Consider the following 23,230-nt stretch of genomic DNA (forward strand, 5'->3'; position numbering starts at 1 on the left):
CCGTGTAAAGGTATTATGAAGAGTAATTGAGAAAGCATAACATATCCATTAGTACATACAATCTCTTGTGTGTTGAAGTGTTGGACTGTATTAATTTACTTTAGCTTACAACCCAATGGTCATATCCTTCCAAGATGCTGTACACATTTGTTATTAAGATAATTTGGTTTTCCATCATCGCCCATGTAGTGGCATTAGAGAAGCCACGTACACTAAAGTCAAATGCGGTCCTTGAGCCTAGTATAATAGGTAAAATGAACCACGAAAGACGAAGAAGAAACACGGGAGATTATACTGATTTCACTCCTGAAGAGATTGAAGGTATCGTTGATCTTCACAATCAATACAGAAGGAATGTTTCACCGGGACCAGCATCAGATATGCAATACATGGTACGTATTATAGCAATAACAGCAATACTTACAATTCGGTGCGAATTTTTATATATAAAGTATCACCGATTTAGCCATATTTACAGCAGAACAATGTCGAGAGGCCAAGCGTTTAAGACAAGGGTGACGAAACCATAGCTATAGCACAGGCAATCCTTGACCATTGTTTTGGTGGTAGAACAATCTTTTCGAATAAAGACTAAAAAGTGGAGGTTCCGTGTCCGACTCGTGTTCTCTCTAAAGACACCAGTTCATCTTTGGGACAAGTAAAGGGTTACCCAGGTGTAATGGTCCATTCAGCCCCTGTCGTTGTGGACAGACAAAATGTGCTGTTTGGTGGCTGTCGACACGAAGGAACCCTTAGGGGAGAAGAAATTTAGGTTATTCTCCGACATTTACATTTACATTGAAGAAACAGCAGAATCTGGCAGAACAGTGCAGAAGTGCAAATAATTTTAATCTAAGTCGATAATGTGTCTTAAATGCATGAACTCATTTTTTTATTCTTATTTTTATATATTAATAATGTTACCTTTGTAAAGATTACAAGGTGTATTGTCCCTTTGACTAATTCCAAAAAAATTAAAAATTAAAGATTTCGAAAAAAGGTGGGTCATTTTGAAGTATCATAATAGTTATTAACTATCACCAAACATTTTTCAAAAAAAAAATCATTTAACTGAAATACAGAGGTTTTTAAAAAAAAACATATCCCATAATGAAACGCGCTTGTTTGCCTACTCTGTGTGCATAATCATAAAACTTCCTCATGATCTGTGTGAAAATACCTTCTTAACCGTGACGAGTTGTAAACAATCCTAATTTAGCATATGCATAATGCGTACTCATGGTTTGAAATCTTTGTTTACTTTCGCTTTTCCAGATGAAATGTAATCAAACAAATTTACCTGTTAATTACGTAAACTTGTTGTTTTTGGCTTGAATTTTCAACTTAAAGTGAATTACTTTAATATTTATTATATACTTTGATATGGCCACTTTAAATTTTGAATATTTTGACCTTAATTTTTTTGTGCTTCAATGGACAATACATCTTTAAGAAGCCCGTCTTTATTTAAAATGAAATATAATTCTATTGTTTATGCCTTAATTGGTATCTTATATAAATTTACGTTAGGACAAAATTCGGTTAATCGCGCGTTACTTCTAGAATATTTACTCGATGGTATATAAAGTTGGTTCGTACGTTTGGTACTGATTTTAACCACCTGACGTAACCCTGTTTACTAATTAAATTGAGTTTATTGTTAAAAGTAAAATAAAAAGTTATTGACAATAAACGAATTTAGGTACAAGGATTTGCACCAAATAGGGGTGTTTCCTATCGTGTTATACTAATAGATGTCCATCATGAAAAAAACCAGCACACAATAATACGAATACGAGGATAGCAAACTTATAAATCATCTCCTAAATGATGTTAGGAAGAACAATATAGAGGAGTGGAATCTTTGTGGGAACAAAAAGAATTATATCAGTTTCTCCACTATTATTGTTTTGTAGTCGTTGAATATTGAGAATATAATTTTTATAAGTTGAAATATTGAATGTTCTTTTTAACTCAAGAGAAGTTGATCTTTTAATTCAACGATGATTACCTTGTTTCAATAAATAATTTGAATTGAATTGAATTTGATCTTATGAAATATTCTCACCTTCTAACTCATAAAAATTCATTATTTGAATACAATTTTAGTCTTACAATAAACGATTCTTTTTGACATTGACGTGTTAACTTATAAATAGTTTCAAAAATAATAATATAACGACCTTGGCATTAACAAACTATTTCACTATACAAATTTTCTATTTGGTTATTTAACAACAACAATACCACCGAATAAGTATAGTATAAGACAAACCCCTTTGCGTATAGAAACTAATATAGTAACACTATATTTGTTTAACTAAAAAAAATCACTTTTAAGTCACTGGCAATTTATACAGTAAATAATAATACAATTCAAATTATAGGCCGGATTACAATTTGAAATTGGAAATTAAGACAATGTTTTCGTTCATTCGTTCCTAGAAAAGATGTTTTGAGAATTTATTTAACAATATGTAGGCCACTTGCCCATAATTATAGCATGGACATATAAATTAGATTCAGTTCAAATTTAAAATTTAAGGTCCATGATTATAGAATCATCCATACATTTCAATTCTGAGTAGTAGCATTACATCTTCTTTATACTGTATTTTTTGGCATACTGGATGGTACTTTTCATAAGTAACAGCAGGGTCAGAAGAATGTAGATGTCATATATAAATATCGTTTCCAAAGACGAAGTTGAACTGCAATCGGTGCAGTGACAATTGCTTTTTGTTCCAAGAAGAACTCTAAATATAGGTTTGCTACAATGGGGGAGCCTGGGCTTCCCGTCGCTGCTCCAAATTTGTGTTTGTAGATACCCCTGAATGTGAAATAAGTGGTAGTTAAAATGAATTCTCATAACTGTCATCGACGTTCAATAGAGTTCTATTTTTTGAATCACTATCCTCTTTAAGTCTAGATGTTATGGATCTTCTACCAGGATGTTGATGAACTAGGATAATACATCATCTTCTTCTATTATAATTTATGATACTTATTGTTCTTATCTTATTTCTTGTGTTTGAGTGTTTACAGTTTGTTTGTTTTATTTTTAATTATTTAATTTTAATTTTTATATGAGGTAATCCTGATCGGTTCACGTAATTATAGTCGTTTTTTTTGTTTATTATCATTTCCGAGCATTTTTTTTAATGATTTCTAGTTATTTACATCGAACGGAAATTACTTTTCCCAGTTAAAAATCAAGTAATAAGTCACGTGATAATTTCTAACATGATTGTAAATGTTCAGCTGGTTTGTAATTAACAATGTGTATTACATTATTTATATCAAACCAATAATACAAATTACGAAAATAGATGGATGAAGAAGACAAAAAACCATCACACACTAACCAATATTATATGACTCTGTAATTAGACAGAATTGGCCTTCTAGAGGTCAGTCTGTCTATAGTACAGCTTGTCATTCTTCTGAAGAAGTTTTTCATAGAAGGAACAACAAAACCGTCAAGAAGGTATTTACCATCTATTTTCGTAATTTGTACCATTGGTTTGATATAAAGAATGTTATACACACAATTACAAACCAGATAAACATTTACAATAAAACGAATACATTGTTAAATATAAAAAAAAAAAAAATAGGAATGGAACAACAATTTGGCAGACCTGGCACAGCAGTGGGCCGATAGATGTGTTTGGGAGCATGGGAACGTAGTCAATGATTTATACCCGGAAGATGCGCTTGGTCAGAATTTGTTTGTAACCAGTGAGTCACTAGAAAATAATCGACCTACTACTTTTGGAACAGATGCAATTACGAGTTGGCATAGCGAGGTTCAGGATTATCATTATAATAGCAATACATGCACTGAAGGTGAAACTTGTGGACATTACACGCAGGTACAATAGGCTTACTGTTTCGACTCGTATAAAATTTTGTGTAGTGAGTTTAGTTTAGATATAGGCCTAATGAGCTGTAGGAGAGTGCCTCTCCAACAGCTTAGTTCTTACTTACATTACACAAACTGCTTACATTACATCTCATTTGTAAGAAGTCTTCCTTGGCTACAACCTCGAAACAAATGTACACTATATTCAGCGCCACATGGACTTATGGAAAAGTATACTTCTGATGCCGCTGAAGTTTAGCATACAGTGCAATAAAATTAATTGTGTAGGTCTATTGTATTATATAATCGTTACATAAATACAGAGAAACCCAAACTACAACAGCACAGCTGTTTTGATTCGACTAGAGTCCGATCCATAGGTCTCCTGCATTATAAATAATTCCGTCGTTCAATCTGCCGATAGTAGTAAAATTGTCTGAAAACCTTAAAGCAATTTTGGATATCAACCATGGTGGGCGGAGGTTTTTAAATGCTTTGTTCAAAGGTGCAATTTTCCAGTTCGCTTTCCCAACATTTTCAAAACTTTGATTCCATCTCAATTAAGACGTCTCATCATATTCATGCCCAAATAAGAGCATGACGTCACCTAAAAGAGATTACCTGCCTTCTCATACACAGATTGTTACTTGCATGTAAAACAGTACCGTAGATAGATAAACATTAGCACATGTAAAAAGAACAGGGATATAAAACATTACAAAAACATATTCAACTGATTTATTTTCATACAACAGGTCGTCTGGGCTTCAACATATAACGTTGGATGTGGTATAAAAACATGTACGCCTGTTATTGGTGTTCCTTGGTCAAGCGGAACAATCATTGTGTGTAACTACATATCAAGGTAAATGCTTTTTAAGAAAGATATTAGGCCTACACGTAATTATATATTTCAGAACAGTTACAGTTACTTCTTAAAAATTTAAAAATCTATGCTGAGATTCATCGGGGAAGAGTTAAATTAATTGTAATTTAACTTGTCCCTGTTTCCATGTTATATTATACCTAGCGCTTGAGTGATGACAGGTTCATATAATTTCAGTTAATGTTAAAATTGTCGTATTCGATTGGGAACTCCGTTGTAAACATAAAGACTCATTGAGTACTTTTTGTATTAGAATTGTAAATTATAAGCAGATTCTGATTATTCGAATAGAAAAACGTTAACAACGAAAGCTTCGTTATAAGAACAATATCAATACTCAAAGTACTCCGTTAAATGGAGTACTCAACGGAACAACACTCAACAGTAAAACTCCCGATCGAATACGACAAATGTCTCAGGTTCCCGCTGGCGATATTTCTTTTCGTACAGTTGGGGACCCCTCGTAAAACGTCACAAAATAAACATGAATATTCATTAATCATATCCATAAGGCGTGACGTAAGAATTCAGCTAACTACAATTCGCTAATGCAAACGGTTTCTGTCGAGCCGTCTGTGTAGTCGAGTGGATAAGACTATGGACTTTACATGTCGATGTATGGGGTTCGACTGCCATGAGCTACTTCTTTTACTTTATAGTGAGAGAGAGAGAGATCATTTAGAGGGTTAGGTTTAGTTATATTTAGGAAGTAGTTCGGCTATCTTTCACATGGGGTCCCCAACTTATGTACGAAAAAAAAAGCGCTTCCCGCTGACCATCTGATTAAGTCTCTTTCACTATGAAGTTTAGATTCGAACCCCATACATCGACATGCAAAGCCCATTTATTAATTGTACTAAACCATTCGGATACACAGACGGTACTGTGGAAATCATTTGCATTTTCGAATTGTATTTAGGTCAATTGTTACGTAGCACCTAAATGCATATTCAATAAGATAGCGGAATATAACTAATGAATTATTTGTTTTCTGCATCGCTTACCTACAAAATGTATAATTAGCTTCTCGCTAACCAGACCAGGTTTTATACCAAAATATTTTGCCAAATATTAGAGCACTCAATTTTATTAATTTTACCAAACTCATTGCGTACGTTGCACGTGTAGGCCTACTGTATTCACCAACCATTACGCGGTCTTCTATTTTGTGTTTACAGAGGAAACCAAGTTGGCCAATGGCCATACCAAGTATTAGGTCAACCGTGCTCAGATTGTTTAGCAAATATTGAAAACGGGGTGTGCGATGATGGATTATGCCGTAAGTAGAATGGCCGTTGTTATGGGGGATGTCATTCATTCATAACAAATCTATATGTTATGTTATTATTTTGAAATTTCCTTTTCACAAAATAATTAAAAAACATAAATAAAATGGTAAAATGTCTCGTTCTTCAGAAGAATAAAAAAGAAACAATGAAATTGTCTGGGTACCATCTATGTGTCATTTCATTTGTTACTACAGTAGGCCTACAAACCTGATGAACATTTAAAAATTGAATGAGTTTTTCACGGTTCACAAAACATTCCAACAGTCTAGAAAATTTCTTTCTCTAACAAACTTCTTTTAGATAAACTGTAACTAATAATCATTTTAAATATTCATTTTAATACAAATGAAAAAGCACAAATGTTCATTTTTATTTATACCTTTTATTTTTTATTGTGAGTGCAACGTTTTAATACATTTTCAATAAAAAAGTGTTTTTAAGTGCTCAATTTACAATAAATATTCAAAATTTTTTGTCATGTGATCTATAGATGATGAAGATTGCAAGTATAGCACACCTCAAGTGTATTCTTCAATTGAATAAAAAGACTGGGGTAATCATGTGAAGCGCTTAGAATGAGTGTGCAATAAGCGCTATATAAAAAATGAATATTATTATTATTTGATTTGGTTACTATTGCAAGCTTGGCTAAAAGAAAACATTTTGTTCAAGGCTGTTTACTGTTTTTTAGTTCTTACTACTTGGTAATACATGGTGCGTGACGTAAAGATTATATTATTCTCTTTAAATATAATTTATTTTATCTGCTTCTTTACTGCTAACAGGTCCAGCCGTAGGTTGTGACCTTGATTGTAAAAACGGCGGTGAATGTTACTTGGATACAGAAGATGAGGGAGTAGCAAAATGTAACTGTCCCGATGGATTCACGGGCCAAGTATGCCAAATAAGTAAATACTAATTCATATATTGAAAATGTTTATAATGAGAACGACGATGACACTGGATAACAATGGCAATAACCAAACATGACGATGATGAAGACAACTAAGACAACAATAATTAAATTTGATTATTGTCTCAGATGACAATGAATATGATGGTAATGTTGATAATCACAATGAATATATGAACATAACAACGATAATGATAATGAAGATACCAATGATGATGATGATGATAGTATTTTGACGCTATATAAGAAATTAGTAATTAAATGCGGTTACTACCGTAACTACTACGAAAAAAAACTCAATAAATGAAAGGATGATGATAATGACAGTATAAAGACTAGTGAGACGATGATGTTGACAACAATGAGATTAATAGTGACAATGATGACAATATACCTACAATATTTATGATGAAGATGCAAATGATGACAAGGCAGATGAAAATGACACAATGATGATGATGAGGTAATAATGACCTTTATGACAATGATAGTGAAACTAAACTCATGTTTAATGAACGGATAGGAATGTTTCATTAGCGGATAGGAATGTTTCATTATCGTGTAAAGTGACGAAATCAGTCCGTTTCCTTTTTTTACGCGAATTTAACGCGCTGTTTATGCGCATGCGTATTCATATTTCCGTCTGAGCTGTCAAAAATTCAAAGTTTTTTAACAATTTTTGTTTTCGTCAACGAAATTCGTAATGTTTTCATTTGAATTTTACCAACAAATCATAGATCATCAAAAGAATCATCATACGTTCGCTCAGGTTTGTGTAAAAATTCGCACGCCCTTGTAAGGGAAAAGAAAAGCTGGATTGTTTCTTTCGTATTAATTCTTTCAATTTTTACTAAGCTAGTACGAGATGCAACAACGTCTATTGTTTTTTTTTCTTTTTACGTTTTAGCGACTGGTTACTGCGGATGTTAACCTGCAAGATAAGAAATTAAATCGAATGGATCCCCGGCAATCAATGAATTTTTAAGACATAAATAATAATATATGGTTATGGTACATTATCGTAATTTGTGGTGGGATATCTTTTCTATTTAGTTATTAAACGTTATTATCATTTAATTCTTCGTTAAAGATATATTGTCCGCCCTGAAAATTTTTTTTTTTAAATGTTTTTGTTGAATATGACATTTTAATGTTGCATAAGAATCCTTTTTGATCAAAAATTATTTACCTGGAAAACTGTAATTTAAAGCAACATGGCTATGTGCGTGCGCAAATTTGAGTTAGTGACATAGTACGCTGTACAGTCGAGGTTGCACGCGACTAAAAACTAGTCAAAGTTAGTGAAAGTCAATGGGCTTTTTGGTTGAATTAACTACATAAAAGCAGCTAAAATAGAGAAGTTCATGATGGATATGTCAAGAATAAAGAGAATTGAACTGAATGAATAAAATGCCACAACCTACTACCAACAAGAATAATTATCAGAAGAAAATGTATAGCACTTTAGAGCTTGTGTAGCCTCATCCAAGAATATATATTGTTAGGAGATACATTTATACTATTATATTATTATCACTTTACCATAGTATTGTACTGTATATATTATATTGGCTGTAGACTAGACTAAAGTTCAGTAACCAGGTTGTTAGTAATTGTACCTAGGAGACTGCTCATAACTCAAGTTGTCAGAGACACTTGTTTGATGTTCCATATAAGGAAATTGTTACAACAACTTCATACTAAGAAGATGATGTCATTTGAATTTCATCTCAAAACCAATTTCATCATCTTTAAGTTATTTGATGAGATCATAATGATCACCCCACAATGAAAATAATAATCATCCAATCGGCTTCTGTAGTCAAGTAGGCCTAATGTTCTTGCATGGAATATGAGGTTAATATATACACACTGAATACCGTACAAAAACAAACAAAAACTGGCAACGTCTGACAACGTTATCATTTGGAGGAGCGAGATAATAATGCGAGTTGAAGGCAAAGTAAAAACCACATGGGAATCTAATCTTAGCATTATTATCACATACTTCTTGTATAATAATTTACCCTACAAATGGAAAAATTGAACAAATAATGATATCACTAGTATAATACTACACTTCGCACAAAAAACCCTATTTTATACTCAACAAAGCAGAAAGTTGGACCATGCTTAAGCGGCCCAACACAGACCCTGGCCAATATCTACAGTAATAGCTCGTTGGTCTACGCAATGGTAAAAAGTACTTATAGAATGGACCTATATAGGTCCCATGCTTATAAGTAGGCCTACGACAGGCATTAGCTTTACAACATAAACAATAAACATTGTTTATTGTGATTTTAGACCTCGATTGTGTGCAGAATACAGAAGCCCAATTTATACCAGCTGATTGACCGTTCTATTAAACATTTGAAAAACGTATTCTAAACTTATTTCCTTTTGTACATGCAAGACAGTATTTGTACTTATTGGTGTTAGTATATTCCATGGTGTAAACCCTGAAACCTACAGAGCTATAAAGTATATCGGAGATTTTTTGTTTGTCATCATACGTGTTACAAAAACATAAATATGCTACTGAATCAAGCTAAAAATAAGTTGGGAGAAAAAAACACACAAAACCCACACATATGCAAATTTGCTATAAAATCTATATATCTCCTCAACTAACAATTCATTCATTACAATTTTTGTGCCAATACCAATGTTTTCATATATTTATTGGTATCTTTATTTTAGCAAAAACAAAATACATTGGCAGCCAAAGGCTGAACCGCTGCACTTTTGACAATAAAACTGCAATATTTAAATATTAAAACGAACAAAAAAAGTAACACCTTTATTGAGAAATGTAATATAAAATGTTTATGTATTTAAAATGGCATCAACAAAGTAATATATAAAACAAAATAATTGACGTCATTGATCATAGACAATTTGGTTATTTAATAATCTCGTGAGGTATGGTAGTGGACTGGAAAAAACGGTTGTGTTTTACAAACGTATTCATTAAAAAGTCATTTGTGAATCTGAATTTGGCTACTAATAGAAACCAGTGTCTAATAACAGTAAGGTTTGGTATTTGGCGTTGACAACATCATCTTTGCATATGTAATGCGCCACATAAAATGTTTTAAGTATTTTTAGTGATCAACTTAACACCAGGTGAATATACAGTTTAAATCACTCTTAATCTTTTTTTCTGGAAATAATAATACAAAGATAGTTCTAAATAATCTTAGCCAGTGTTATTCTTCCATATTGTTGGGTTAGGATTAGGTTTAGCCTCTAAAAGTATGACAGGATTATATGTATTGACTCATTAAGTGTTATATACAAAGAATAACAATATAGGATGACACGCACCAAAGAGATTGTGCTGAAGGCCATGGAACTGCTCACAAAATAGATTACAATAAAATAATTTAAGGTATTTCGTTAAGCATCGTCGATAAGAAATTCATTTATATAATTATTTGTTGCATGGTTTAAATACAATTTTAGCTTTCAACCTTATCAGTCATAATCTAACCAATATGCAGGACACGGTGATTATTAAGATAATATGGCTTTCTATCATCGCCCATGTAGCGGCGTTAGAAAAGCCACATACACTAAGATCAAAAAATGAGCCTGATATAAGAAGCCATATTAACCACGAAAGACGACGAAGAAATGCGGGAGGTCTCACAAACTTTATTCCTGAGGAAATTGAAGCTATCGTTGATCTTCACAATCAATACAGAAGGGAAGTTTCACCAACAGCATCAAATATGCTATACATGGTACGTATAAAAACAAGCATATTATAATAACCACTTCGTGGAGTTCAAAATGTTTAACTTTTTAATACAAAATACAACAAAATATATAATCTCATCTAAATCAATGATGTGATTTCGTTTTGAAGGAATACATTTACAAAGCTATGAATCGGGGCACAAAGTGGTGTTATTCAATTCAATTCAATTCAACATTTATTTTCTTTCTTTCAATCAATAACAATAAAACAAGCGAATAATTAATTTGATATAATAAAAAGGGAGATAAACGTGTATTAAAAAATTGGAAACATATTACTTTGTTTAACACAGATTACAAATTATTAACACATATTCTTAGCAATAGATTGTATAAGGTTATTTAATCTTTAATAATTAGTGATCAAAAGGGTTAAATCAATTAGGAAGAAAACATCAGGCTAATTGATGACCTCCTATTTTATACTGTTGAAAGTGCTTTTTTTTCACTAGATTTATAAAAAAAACATTTGACTCTGTTAGTAGAGAATTTATGTTTAAAGTGTTAGGTAAGTTTAATTTGTCATTTTGTAGTTGGGTCAAAACAATTAAAAAAAAAATTTAATCTAAGAACTCATATAGTATAACAAGAAATATTTCTTACAAAAACTCTGCTCGCTTGTTGATTAACAGTTTTAAAGATATATTGTCCCCCTGAAAAATATTGTTATTTCAAATTTGTTTTTGAATGTGTCATTTTATTTTCACCATAATAGTTATTCACGTTAACCAAACTTATTATTTACTTATTTATTTACCTGAAAAAATGTAATTTAAAGCAAAAAATACTTAAATTGTCTGTCAGACAATGGCTTTGGGGTTATAATTAAATGTTTCTTTTTCTCATTTTATAAGTGAATAAATATTATTTTTTGTTGTTGGACAAGTGAATAACATTTGTATTTGAAGTAAAATACAACAAGAATTCATACTTTGATATGTCATAATTGTGCAATTGAAATTAAAAAATAAATAATACTGAATTCGTAAAAAATATTGTGCTTATTAAATAATTTAAATAAAAATGATGTCTAAATAATATTACTAAACAGACTCAATTTCTGTCACTTTAGTTTAGTTTATTGCGTAGTTACTTCATCATAATAGTTCAATGATTATCTGACAGGGAATTACAGTATTATATAACCGGTCTAGATTGACAGTCAAATGGGACTAAAATACCAGCCTAGACAGCTAAAATAATGTTGATTATTTGACAGTGAATTATTATAATACTGGCCTAGGTTGACAGCAAGAACAAATTCATTATTTATTGAACAAGATTTTACAGATTACAGTCTACATGCATCTATATAATACTGTATTATCAGCAAATGTTTTCATAGACTCTCTTCTCCCAGACGTGCTTTGGGGTTTGTAATTTAAGCATGACCCGTCCTAATTTACAAAATATAAAAAAAATGTCAGCCTCTAGAACTATAACTTGCTGCTTGATATAGCTTCTGAATTAGTAGTCCTATGGGGATTTAGCTGGCTAAAGCAGCAGCGTGAAAACAAAACAAAAAAATATATAGGGGCCTATTATAAAGTCAATGCAACAAGGCATTCCACTGTATGTGTATTCTTGACGTGGCGATTAATGGCCTTGCTCAAAGAATTACAACTTGCGTTCACACGATTTTAAAAATTAAAAACATATTTCTATTGAACTCATAAATGAATGGCACGTCATTTAAAACAAACATCATGCTAGCACCACAATTTCTAGGCTGCTTCAGCAGCAAACGTAAGGCACTGTTATACATAATATGCAAAGAATTAAATTGGGACACATATTGAAAAGTTTTTGAATACATGGAAAGCAAGGAACCTTACACTATTTTGGAAAATCACAGTTTTAAAAACTTGTTTTAGCTCAATTAATTCACAACGCATCTATAATTGATGTTCCAGAAAGTGTTTAAAAGGATAACACAATTATCTTATGAATTTCTTTGGAATGAAAAAAAATAAAAAGGAATACCTTGTTGGTAAAATAGTTAATGGTGGCATTAACATGCCTGATTTTTCTATTCAAGTGAAAGCTCTCAAAATCTAATGGTTAAAAAAAATTCCTTGTAGAATATATATACTTCTTTTGTATTACATAAATTAGATTGGAAATGAATTTATGATATTGAACATGTCAAATTTGAATAATAATAATAATAAGTGCAGTTTTTTTAAAATAAGATGTCTCTATTTTAAGAATAGTGTAACATCATACAACGATGTTATGCAGGAAAACTTAAGGGAAATAAGGAAATTGTATGTAAAAACAAAGCTTTGTCAATCAAATCAATGATTTAGTCAAAATTGATTTTAAATAATATATACAGGTGAAATTCTGTTACAGGTAGAAGACAAACTTATAATCTATTATACAAGCCATTCCCAAATGTTGGCTGGAATTGATAAAAAATGTTAATGAAAACAGTGTTAAATTAAATCCAGATGAATATAGTATAGGCCTAAGCAGGATTTTAAAATTAAAGATATAAAAGATATATTCAAGTCTAATTGAGAGCATATTTGTTACCCCCATTGCCATTCCCAAATGGGAACATGAAATTAGTATAATGTTGGTTTGACATTTGGTGAAGAAAAGTAAAAAATGAGAAAAGCAAAAAATTTGTACAACTTAATGACAAATTACTGCTTAGAATTATACCATCAAATATACAATTATATAAATGAAAAACTAAAGATACAAAAAATTGTGAATTATGTGAAATACCAGAAGATAAAAAACATTATGTTTTTCAAATGTAAACGTAATGTTTTATTTTGGAAAGTAGCATAAAGAACAAACTATATTTAATTGCTCTTTGCTTTATATAAAAAAATAAAAATATTGTCCGCCGCCGCACTAAATAAACCAATCTGTAAAAACCCATGGGTAATATTTAAGAGTATCCTTATACAGGAGCACTATGAATGTATTTTATTAATGCTGATTTAATTTATTTTATGCTATTTATTGATTTCATTTTTTTATTGTGAAGATTACTGTAAATAGGCCTAAACTACTCAATTCTGTACATAAACGTAAATAATGCAAACATAATTATATTGAAAAAAATAAAAAATGAGAGTTACTAAAGACATTACAACTGTGTAAAAGTCTATAGGCCTATTCTAAGTGAAGATGAGTTGTTTTGTTTACATTAAAAAAATGAATTGCATAAGTTATATTTATTGATCTACATCTGTAAGACAAATGGGAAACTTAACATATAAAAAAGAAATCTAAAAAGAAATATATGTATATTATATATCATATAATTAAGTTTCAGAATATCCGGGCGAGCGGTTAAAAATTAATGTTTTGCGCATGTGGTGTTATATTATATACTGTAAATGCAAATTAATACAAAATAAGAGAAACAAGAACTGATTAATTACAAAGAAATGTATTTATTCAAAATGAGTATGTAACAAAAATATGAAATTAAGGTGAATGAATCTCATAAAAGAGAGGAAAAACCTTCAGAATACGTATCAGAGAAGGTATAAACACTTTTGTATCGTCAGCAAAACGACGGAAATCGATAAGTTGGAAAAGTTTCAAAAGAATGGACTGCTCGGATATTTTCCCTACTCTGACATAATTTTTCCACCAGAGTAGGGCAAACATCTGTCAAATAACCAAACAAATTCGAGACGACGTTTTAAAATTGGATACAACCGGTAGAAGGGACGAAATACTATTTTCATTGGGTAGACGCCTTATTCCGGGATGACCGAAAAGAAAATTGTGTACCAGAATTCAATTTTTGCATGCTTCGGTTTAGCTTTCTTTTGTTTTGGGGTTTTAGGCGCCTAAATGCAGGAGGATATTATTATTAAATAAATAAATATGTCGTATCGACATTTATAGTAAGTAATATGGACATGAGGATGTTGATATAAATAATAATACATGTACTTATTTACCTAAACATATTAAGTTCATTGTGTAACTTCAAGAACTGTTGCTTCGAAAGGGTTGATATAATTATGTGCATGACACAAGTATCGAGATATAGACACATTACTCTGTTGAGGCAAACGCGCCTGAACTCTGCGAATTTGTTGTTTTTCTTTTTTAAACCATTTTTATAAATTACAGTTTCAGGTAAATAATTTGGGACAATAATATCTTCTTGTGTAACCTTATCTAATGGGTTTAGGCCTAATGCACATTCAGATCTGAGTTATTGAGTGTATTGACTGATTTGCTTTCGAAACCAACATGTAGGTCTTATAGGCGCTGTCTATTTTTGTCCAAAATTGGAGTGCTGCTTTTAAAGACAAACTGTGGTTTGTAAAAGGCAAACTATGGTTTGGAAACTATGTAATGAGCATTTTTTTTGACATTTTTTCCCTTTTTCGTAGGAATGGAATGAAGAATTGGCAGACTTGGCACAGCAGTGGGCCAACGGATGTAATTCGGGAAATGGAAACGTAGACAACGATTATCCGGATCCCATTGGTCAGAATGCGTTTGCACCTCCTCGTGTTATAGATGAAGATAATCGACCTGATACTTTAGGAACAGAAGCAGCGGCAACTTGGAATAACCCAAACAACTATGATTATGATTCAAACATGTGCACAATATCGGGAGGACTCTGTACTTCATACAAGCAGGTAGGCCTACATTGTCGCTGTTCTAGTCTTTGTTTTGTGGCATGACAACAAAATCAAGTTTAAATCAATGTTTATGATGTGCAAATTATAAATAGCGAGTATCAACAACCACTGTCTCGGATAACAATGTATGAGCACCATTCTGGTCAATCAATAATGCCACAGCATAGCGAAGTATGTGGCTACAATAATTTAAAGAATTTCTATTAAATCATAGGTCATATGGGCTTCAACGAATAAAATTGGTTGTGGAGTAAACACGTGTTGGACAAGCTATAGTCTCGTCGTATGTAACTACGCAATAAGGTTTAGTATATACTTTCTTTCCATTATTTTTAATATTCAGAACTAAACAGTAAGACTAAACTAAACTAAAATCCAGGGGGAGTGTCACTACCATCACTATTAATTAAATCTGTGTAATTGATTAATTTTATGCCTGTATCGTACAGTATTTCATTTGTTGAAAAATTCTACATCTCAGGTAAACTTTAAAAAGTTAACCACCTGAATATGTAGTGGAGCTGCAGCTTTGGTAGATATAACGTTCAATCTCAGGGTCCAGGGTTCAATCCTAACATTGTGGCAGGGTTGTAACTCACTCTTTCTACTCCACTCTCCAAGTCTCAAATTAAACTTAGTTTATAAGCTGGATAACTTATAGAATAGTTTATCCATTCTGTAATTGCTCACTGTTGGATGCGTATAAGAAAGAAAGAGAAACTGTTTCACTTCGAAACACGTTACGTATAAAATAACCAAACAAATATTCATTCGGGAGCCTTTACACCACTACCTATTTTATATACATTGTTGCTGTGGGTAATGTTATACAATAGGACAATTTGCTCTCGTGTGATGACAAGATTATTTTGCGCATACAAAAAGTTCTTCTAATCGTACAGCTTTTTAACTCTTCCAGCGCAAACTTCACTTCTGACGAGAGGCCATATCAAGCTGGAGAAGAATGTTCGGGGTGTATGGAAAATATTATGAACGGGGTGGAAGTATGCGATGATGGATTATGTCGTACGTAGAACATACATTGTGTCACTAATAAAATTTGTGTATCATGCTGCTGAATGTAATGTGCAGAGTACATGCCATAATAACATAATAATACTGTTTAGACATTTTTACAAGGTTTTCTTGATTTTCTTTTGTGCTTGCTATTCTCCTATATTTCATAATTTTTTTCATAATCATTTTCTTGCCCAACGGTTATGACTGGCACAGGCGTCAGAGGGTGCTACTTTCCGTTCAATTTCTTATTTAAAATCATAACTTAACTGTTCTATTATGAGTGAAGGTTTGTACAAACTAAATAAAGTACTGTAAATGCTAGACAACCATTTTATAATAATACTCTATTTTTTTCTTGTTATGCCCATAATATTTTTGTAACCAGACTCCATTTCCGAATATCTCGATTTATCGTCTCATCTCGTCTTTTCTATGCTTTTACTTGTTTCTCTTGATTCATTAGATTGCGTTATTATTTACTAGTACAAACTAGTACTTGCTGTGTATGTTTGTTAGAACCATAGCAACTACCATTTTTAAGTTATAACTCTGAATTTTGCGATGTAAATAGGTATATACTTATAGAACATACATGAATTGAAAAATAAACTTCACAAATAAAAAATAAATAACAATGTGTATTCTTTAATGATGGGCCGAAATATCAACATGTGCCCTTTGTGGCAATTTGTCAAGTGCCTCACTCAGTTTCTACGTGCTTTCATTTTATTCATTACTACTAACAGGACTAGCCCCAAGTTGTGATCTTGACTGTCAACACGGTGGTGAATGCTACCTGGATGAAGAAGACTGGAGAGTACAAAGATGTGACTGTCCATATGGATGGACAGGCGAAGTTTGCGAAATAGGTGAGAAGAAGAAAATAAAACAAAGGATGATTGTGAATGAAGATAAACAACGATAAAGACATTTACGCTAAAGATGACAACAACGATGAAAACAAAACGGATGATGACAATAAAGGATAAAAATGATAACAATGACAAAAAGGATGACATTGACAAAGTGATGACAATGACAAAGATGATAATTGGATAAAAAAGATGACAATTGACAAACATGATGACAATGACAAAGATGATAACAATGATGAAAATTGATAATGATGCTGATAATTTGCAACAAAGATGATAATTACAAAAATGATGAAAACGACAAAGGTGATTAAAATGACAAAGATGATGACAATGACAAAATGATGACAATGACAAAAATGATGACAATGACAAAGATGATGACAATGAAAAAATGATGACAATGAAAAAAATAATGATAATGACAAAGCTGATGACAATAACAATGATAAAGACAAAATGATGAGAATTGACAAATATGATCACAATTGACATTAAAATTACAAAAATGATGAAAATTATGACAATGAAATGATGATGAAAATTGATAAGGATGATTCCGAGGTTAATCATGATGGAAATAGCAGTAAAATAAACGTATGGTGGGCATGGGAATGATGAATATTTATAAAGTGGAAAGTGATGTTCGTGTGCGTACAGTCTTGTACCGTACTTTTCATTGAACTAGTACAAGACGTTAATTGATTTTTTTTGTCCATTTTTTAGTGACTGGCTACTGCAACTGTTGACCTACTGTACAAGATAAGAAATCAATAAAAATAAAAATAACATGTCTAGTTTTAAAATGTTTCGGTACTACTCGGTATTACTGTATGGAAGTGGTCTCTCTAATCGTAAAATAAACGTATGGTGGGCATGGGAATGATGAATATTTATAAAGTGGAAAGTGATGTTCGTGTGCGTACAGTCTTGTACCGTACTTTTCATTTAACTAGTACAAGACGTTAATTGATTTTTTTTGGTGTCCATTTTTTAGTGACTGGCTACTGCAACTGTTGACCTACTGTACAAGATTAGAAATCAATAAAAATCAAAACAACATGTCTAGTTTTAAAATGTTTCGGTACTACACGGTATTACTGTATGGAAGTGGTCTCTCTAGGCCTAATCGTATTTTAGTTATAAGTAGCTTTTTGTCGTCAACCTTAATTAAAAAAATCACTGTATTTGTATCACATAATTTTGTAGTTAATCACTTATAAAATTATTATTTTATAATTACGGTATATTAAATAATTATGTGAAGAAACCATGTTAAGAAAATAAATGTTTTATATATATATATGAGAATAAAGGTGGGCGATACCCACAACAGAGAGAAAAATGTTAACTTCCGTTGAAACAAGGCCAAAGACATGGCTGCAGTCGCGTGCTCAAGTTGTTTACCGACCAACCGATCGACCGACCTACCGACCGACATAGTGAGCTGTAGAGTAAAAAACGAACAATTATCAAATAAATGGTTAAATTCAGCCAAAACCTCATTGGCTGGCATTCAATTTAACTGTTGTTTTGAATACAGTTGTATTGAAGTAAATCATTTTTGTTTTGAGTTGATTGGAGGTTTCCACAAACAATCCATTCCGATGAACTGACGAATAACTGACTGTATAAGGTATATTGTAAACGATACTGTGGTATAAGAAATAGATTACACGAGCACTTAAAGATGTATTGTCCCCCTGAAAAAATTTTTTTTTTCAATATTTTTGTTGAATAGGCCATTTTAATTGCACATAAAAGTTATTCACTTTGACCTCAATTTGGATTGAAAAAAATAATTTTTTACACGGGAAAATCGCAATTTAATGCAAAAATTAACCAACCGGAAGCTATTTGTCTGGAAGACAAATGTGTTCCGGTTTAATTTAACCCTTGACCTGAGTTAGCTCATAAATATTCATATTGTATGGATACATCATGTGGATGATGATGCTTTCGAAATCAACAGCCAACAACGATAGCAATGCATGCGTGCGAGAGAGTCGAGTAGTGATGCGAGACGAATCTTGAAGAAAACACGAAAACTATAGCTAGCAGAATGCTAAGTTAGAATTACAGTTGGTAACTTTGATGTTGAATCTTATTCATTTAGGTGAGTTTTTGTTTCGCTAACAGGAGAGGCCTAGCTAGGCCTAGGCCCGAATTTGCTGCTACTGTACTACTACTAGTCTACTACTACTACTGTACTAGCACTGACAGTCTCGAGTAGCCTAACTGCTGCCTACTTCTTTCTCTAGAAGTAGAGTGTAGTAGGCCTAGGCAGTACACTGCTAGCTAGGGCTGCAGTAGACCACCACCAGAAGGGATGTATTTTTGTTTTAATCATGATGAATTGGTTTAATTTTTAAAGATTTCAACTATCTATTCGGCAGTGAAAATAAAAAAAAAAAGAAAATCTTAATATTGTTTTGGATGTTTTACTGATGCAATATTTAAAAAATATTTTCTGTATCAAATGCAATAGGTTCAAATTAACATTCCGCAAATAAACATTTTATGCAGATATTTTGACACAAATTTCTTTTTTTTTTTAGGTTGATTGATTGAACAATAAGAGCAAGTAGTGAGAAACATAAAATGTATCGTACAGTGGCAACATTCACAATTTATTGAAACGTTTCTTACTATTAAAATGACACTTTGTAATGGATGTGAGCGATCTTAGAAGACTATAGCTGTCGTAATTACTGCCATTAATCAACACATTGATAATTAGTAGACAAATTGACACAACAAACAATACAGGAATTCAATAAGATATACTGTATATATATATTTTATTAACTCCTTTTGAACTGTAATATTTACAGTAAAATTATGAAGTGTAAGTAAATTTGAAGAATTTATCCTGTGTACTGAACTGTTGTAGTAGGTTTTTTTTTATTTATTGAATGTTATGTTTACAAAATAATATACTGTACATATAATACAAAAAAAATTATACAATATTTTACAAGCTGGAAAAGAACATATTGGCCGAATGCAGCAGGAGAGTCAGAAATATTTTTCCTGCAATATCCAATCATATTCCAATACCGAGTCTATCATTGTTGTCTTTGGGTGACCTCTGTTCCAGTCTTCATCAGCTCAACGTCTTTAAAAAAAGTGAAAGAAAAGTATGAAAATCTGGAAAAAATAGATCATGCATATTTGGTGCAAAATTGGGCTAGTGAAATTGCTTACTTTGACATAGTCAAATAAGTATACTACCTTTCTATGGTAATTAAAACATTACTTATAATGTTATAACTTATAAAAAGAGAAAATAAATATTTGACTTACTACAGTACAGAGAACATTTGTTGTTTGTGTTGTAAAATGGCTAAGCTGGCTTTTCCCCTCTGTCTACTTGTACAGTGCTGCTGGAAGGTTCTCAATTTCAGGCTTGTATTGCAACCATTTTCCCTGAAAAATGTTTGTTTTATTTTTATCATAAAAATTTTTTAAATTAAACAAGCTTCAACTGTAAATATATATGGTACAGCAAGCTGGCTGTATTTTTGGAATGTAGCTAAGATTGATGGCATATAGCCTAGGCCAGTCTATGAAGAGTACAATGTATAGGGCCTAGCTGGGCATCTTCTGCAGGTACCCGATTGTCACAGTCTGCTTGCTACTAGCCTAGTAATATGCAGCAGCATGTATTAATTATTCTAGGCCTAGCCCTGAACTGAAAAAATCCCAGGCTAAGTTAATTAATTTACCTTCCTGTTATTATTGCGTTATATATATTATTATATTTAAAATAACCGTCTAGGCCTACTTACCGACAAATTAAAAGCTCAGCTTTACATATTACGATCAGGCCAGGGAAACCCACATAACACTAAACAGTCGAATCGCGTCGATCTCTCTGGTGGTGTTGTTGTACATACAACGTGCATCGTCCATTGTTAGATCAGATCTCTGCTGTGTGGATGCTCATTAACATATCATGCATATGTATGAGTTAGCTCTACCGGCCTAATTTCTGAGCCGATGAGTTCCAAAAAATGGTAAACTTATTTTGATTTTTTTATAAGCGAAATCAATATTTTTTTCGGATTTTTTTTCGGTGGAAGCGAATAACTTTATGTTAACTACAAAACGGTTTATTCAAAATTTGATTTTTTTCATCTTTATTTTTCATTTTTTGGGGGACAATACATCTTTAACATGGTGATTCGGATCAGATCCGTTCAATGCACACGGTTAATAAAAACACTACAATAAACTTCCATCTCAGTTAAACAATGACAAACAAAATGCAATCTTACTAAAAGTCCTGACGTCCAGGTCAATACGAAGGTGAAAATAACTGACTTTGCGCAAATGTTTTGTGACTCCCGCCATTTCGTAATCCCTACAATAACAATTAATATCCATTGATAGAGCCCATTATCATTATTAAAGGTCATGGAAGCTGCCCACGAAATGGACTTTTTACAATATGCAATTCTAGGGTGCCGTATTCTGTCATTATTTTATTTTTAACTTTCGACCAAATCGGACACATCCCACAAAAATGCAGCACGATTTGGTTATCACGATAATTGCGCTTTCCGTTATCGCCCATGTTGCGGCATTAGAAAAGCCACATAAACTAAAGTCAAATGAGCCTGGTATAAGAAGTCATAACCTCGAAAGACGACGAAGAAATGCGGGAAGTCTCACCAACTTTATCCCTGAGGAAATTGAAGCTATCGTTGATCTTCACAATCAATACAGAAGGGAAGTTTCACCAGGACCAGCATCAGATATGCTATACATGGTACGTATAATATTAATATTCGAATTCCAAAATCAAGCTACTGTACCTATCCACATCTGAATATCGCTTTTAGCGCGTTCTATCTGTTTACAAATAAAAGATGATCTTTCCTATACCTGGTGACGGAAAAGATAGATTTACTAAGACCTAATGAATGTTGATGTACAAATTCGATAGTCAATTATAGACTTAATAATTTATATTATATTTATTAATTACAACACTATGTAGCCATTGTATATACTTTATTTCATGATGCTTGTGACATTATTTTCTCGTGTGGTTAATCCAGGGAAGAGTTAATTTAACTCTTCCCTGGTTAATCATTCCCGTTTTTTTTTTTCAAACTTAAATGTTTAAATAAAAAATAAATAAAAATCATTATACAAATCTATCACATGCAAAAGGTAACAGCTCTAGAACAGAGTTCTACATATACTGCAAATACATTTTCAACACTTTTTTTTCAATCTATAGGAATGGAATGGCGAATTGGCGGACTTGGCACAGCAATGGGCCGATACGTGTCCTTTTGAAAATGGAAACTTGGACAACGATTACCCTGATCCAATTGGTCAGAATGCATATGGACTCCCCCGTATAGTAGATTCAGAACGACCTGATACTATAGGAACGGAAGCAACGGAAAATTGGAATTTTGAGAACGAGTATGACTATAATTCCACCATTTGCTCAGTCGGAATTTCTTGTGATAAATACAAGCAGGTACATTACTGTCTTTTCTCGTCTTTGATATGCCATTAAAGTCAGATGCGGGCAAATAATATGTATTGTCTTCCAAAATCAAGAAAGTTAAAGATTTATAAAATCATACATTTTGCAGTTTTAATTAACCTATTCAATTTCATAGCGAAAAACGGAAAAATAATGATTTCACTTTATAGAAAGACCAAATAAACAGTTAAATTTAACGAAAAACCCATTGTCTGAGAGACAAGTATTAATTTGACTATTTTATATCCTCTCAGAATGATGGGGCAGTAGAACTACAGTAAAAACAGTTATTGCACCTGTATGTGTTGCGACATCACGTTATTTGATTTATAGAATTTTGAACCAAATTTGGCTGTGTCTAGCTAGCTTTTTTTTAAAGTGATCTAATAAAGGTGTGTAGGTCAATTAATTGTTTTTATATCATCTATAGGTAATATGGGCTTCAACAAATAACATCGGCTGTGGCATGAGCAC

At 32.1% G+C, this 23,230-nt stretch overlaps 2 protein-coding genes and 1 long non-coding RNA gene across 3 annotated transcripts; 2 read left to right on the forward strand and 1 right to left on the reverse strand.

Moving 5' to 3' along the window:
- Window positions 1-88: 88 nt before the first annotated feature.
- LOC140056684 (GLIPR1-like protein 1) lies at window positions 89-9,502 on the forward strand. The gene is made up of 6 exons (XM_072102138.1): window positions 89-392; window positions 3,618-3,875; window positions 4,621-4,730; window positions 5,930-6,030; window positions 6,826-6,948; window positions 7,861-9,502. The coding sequence occupies exons 1-6, from the start codon at window positions 135-137 to the stop codon at window positions 7,881-7,883; spliced, it is 873 nt and encodes a 290-aa protein (XP_071958239.1). The 5' UTR covers window positions 89-134; the 3' UTR covers window positions 7,884-9,502.
- A 951-nt stretch (window positions 9,503-10,453) lies between these two features.
- Window positions 10,454-15,394, forward strand: LOC140057585 (peptidase inhibitor 16-like). The gene is made up of 2 exons (XM_072103301.1): window positions 10,454-10,702; window positions 15,095-15,394. Exons 1-2 carry the CDS (start codon window positions 10,454-10,456, stop codon window positions 15,392-15,394), a joined length of 549 nt encoding a protein of 182 aa, XP_071959402.1.
- Window positions 15,395-20,069: 4,675 nt separating this feature from the next.
- On the reverse strand, window positions 20,070-21,232 carry LOC140056965 (uncharacterized). The gene is made up of 3 exons (XR_011846853.1): window positions 21,039-21,232; window positions 20,554-20,676; window positions 20,070-20,365 (listed from the first exon to the last, which is right to left on the reverse strand). It is a non-coding gene; the product is annotated as an uncharacterized lncRNA (long non-coding RNA).
- Between the last annotated feature and the right edge of the window lie 1,998 nt (window positions 21,233-23,230).

This window comes from Antedon mediterranea, chromosome 8 (genome assembly GCF_964355755.1).
Source record: "Antedon mediterranea chromosome 8, ecAntMedi1.1, whole genome shotgun sequence".
NCBI lineage: Eukaryota > Metazoa > Echinodermata > Crinoidea > Comatulida > Antedonidae > Antedon > Antedon mediterranea.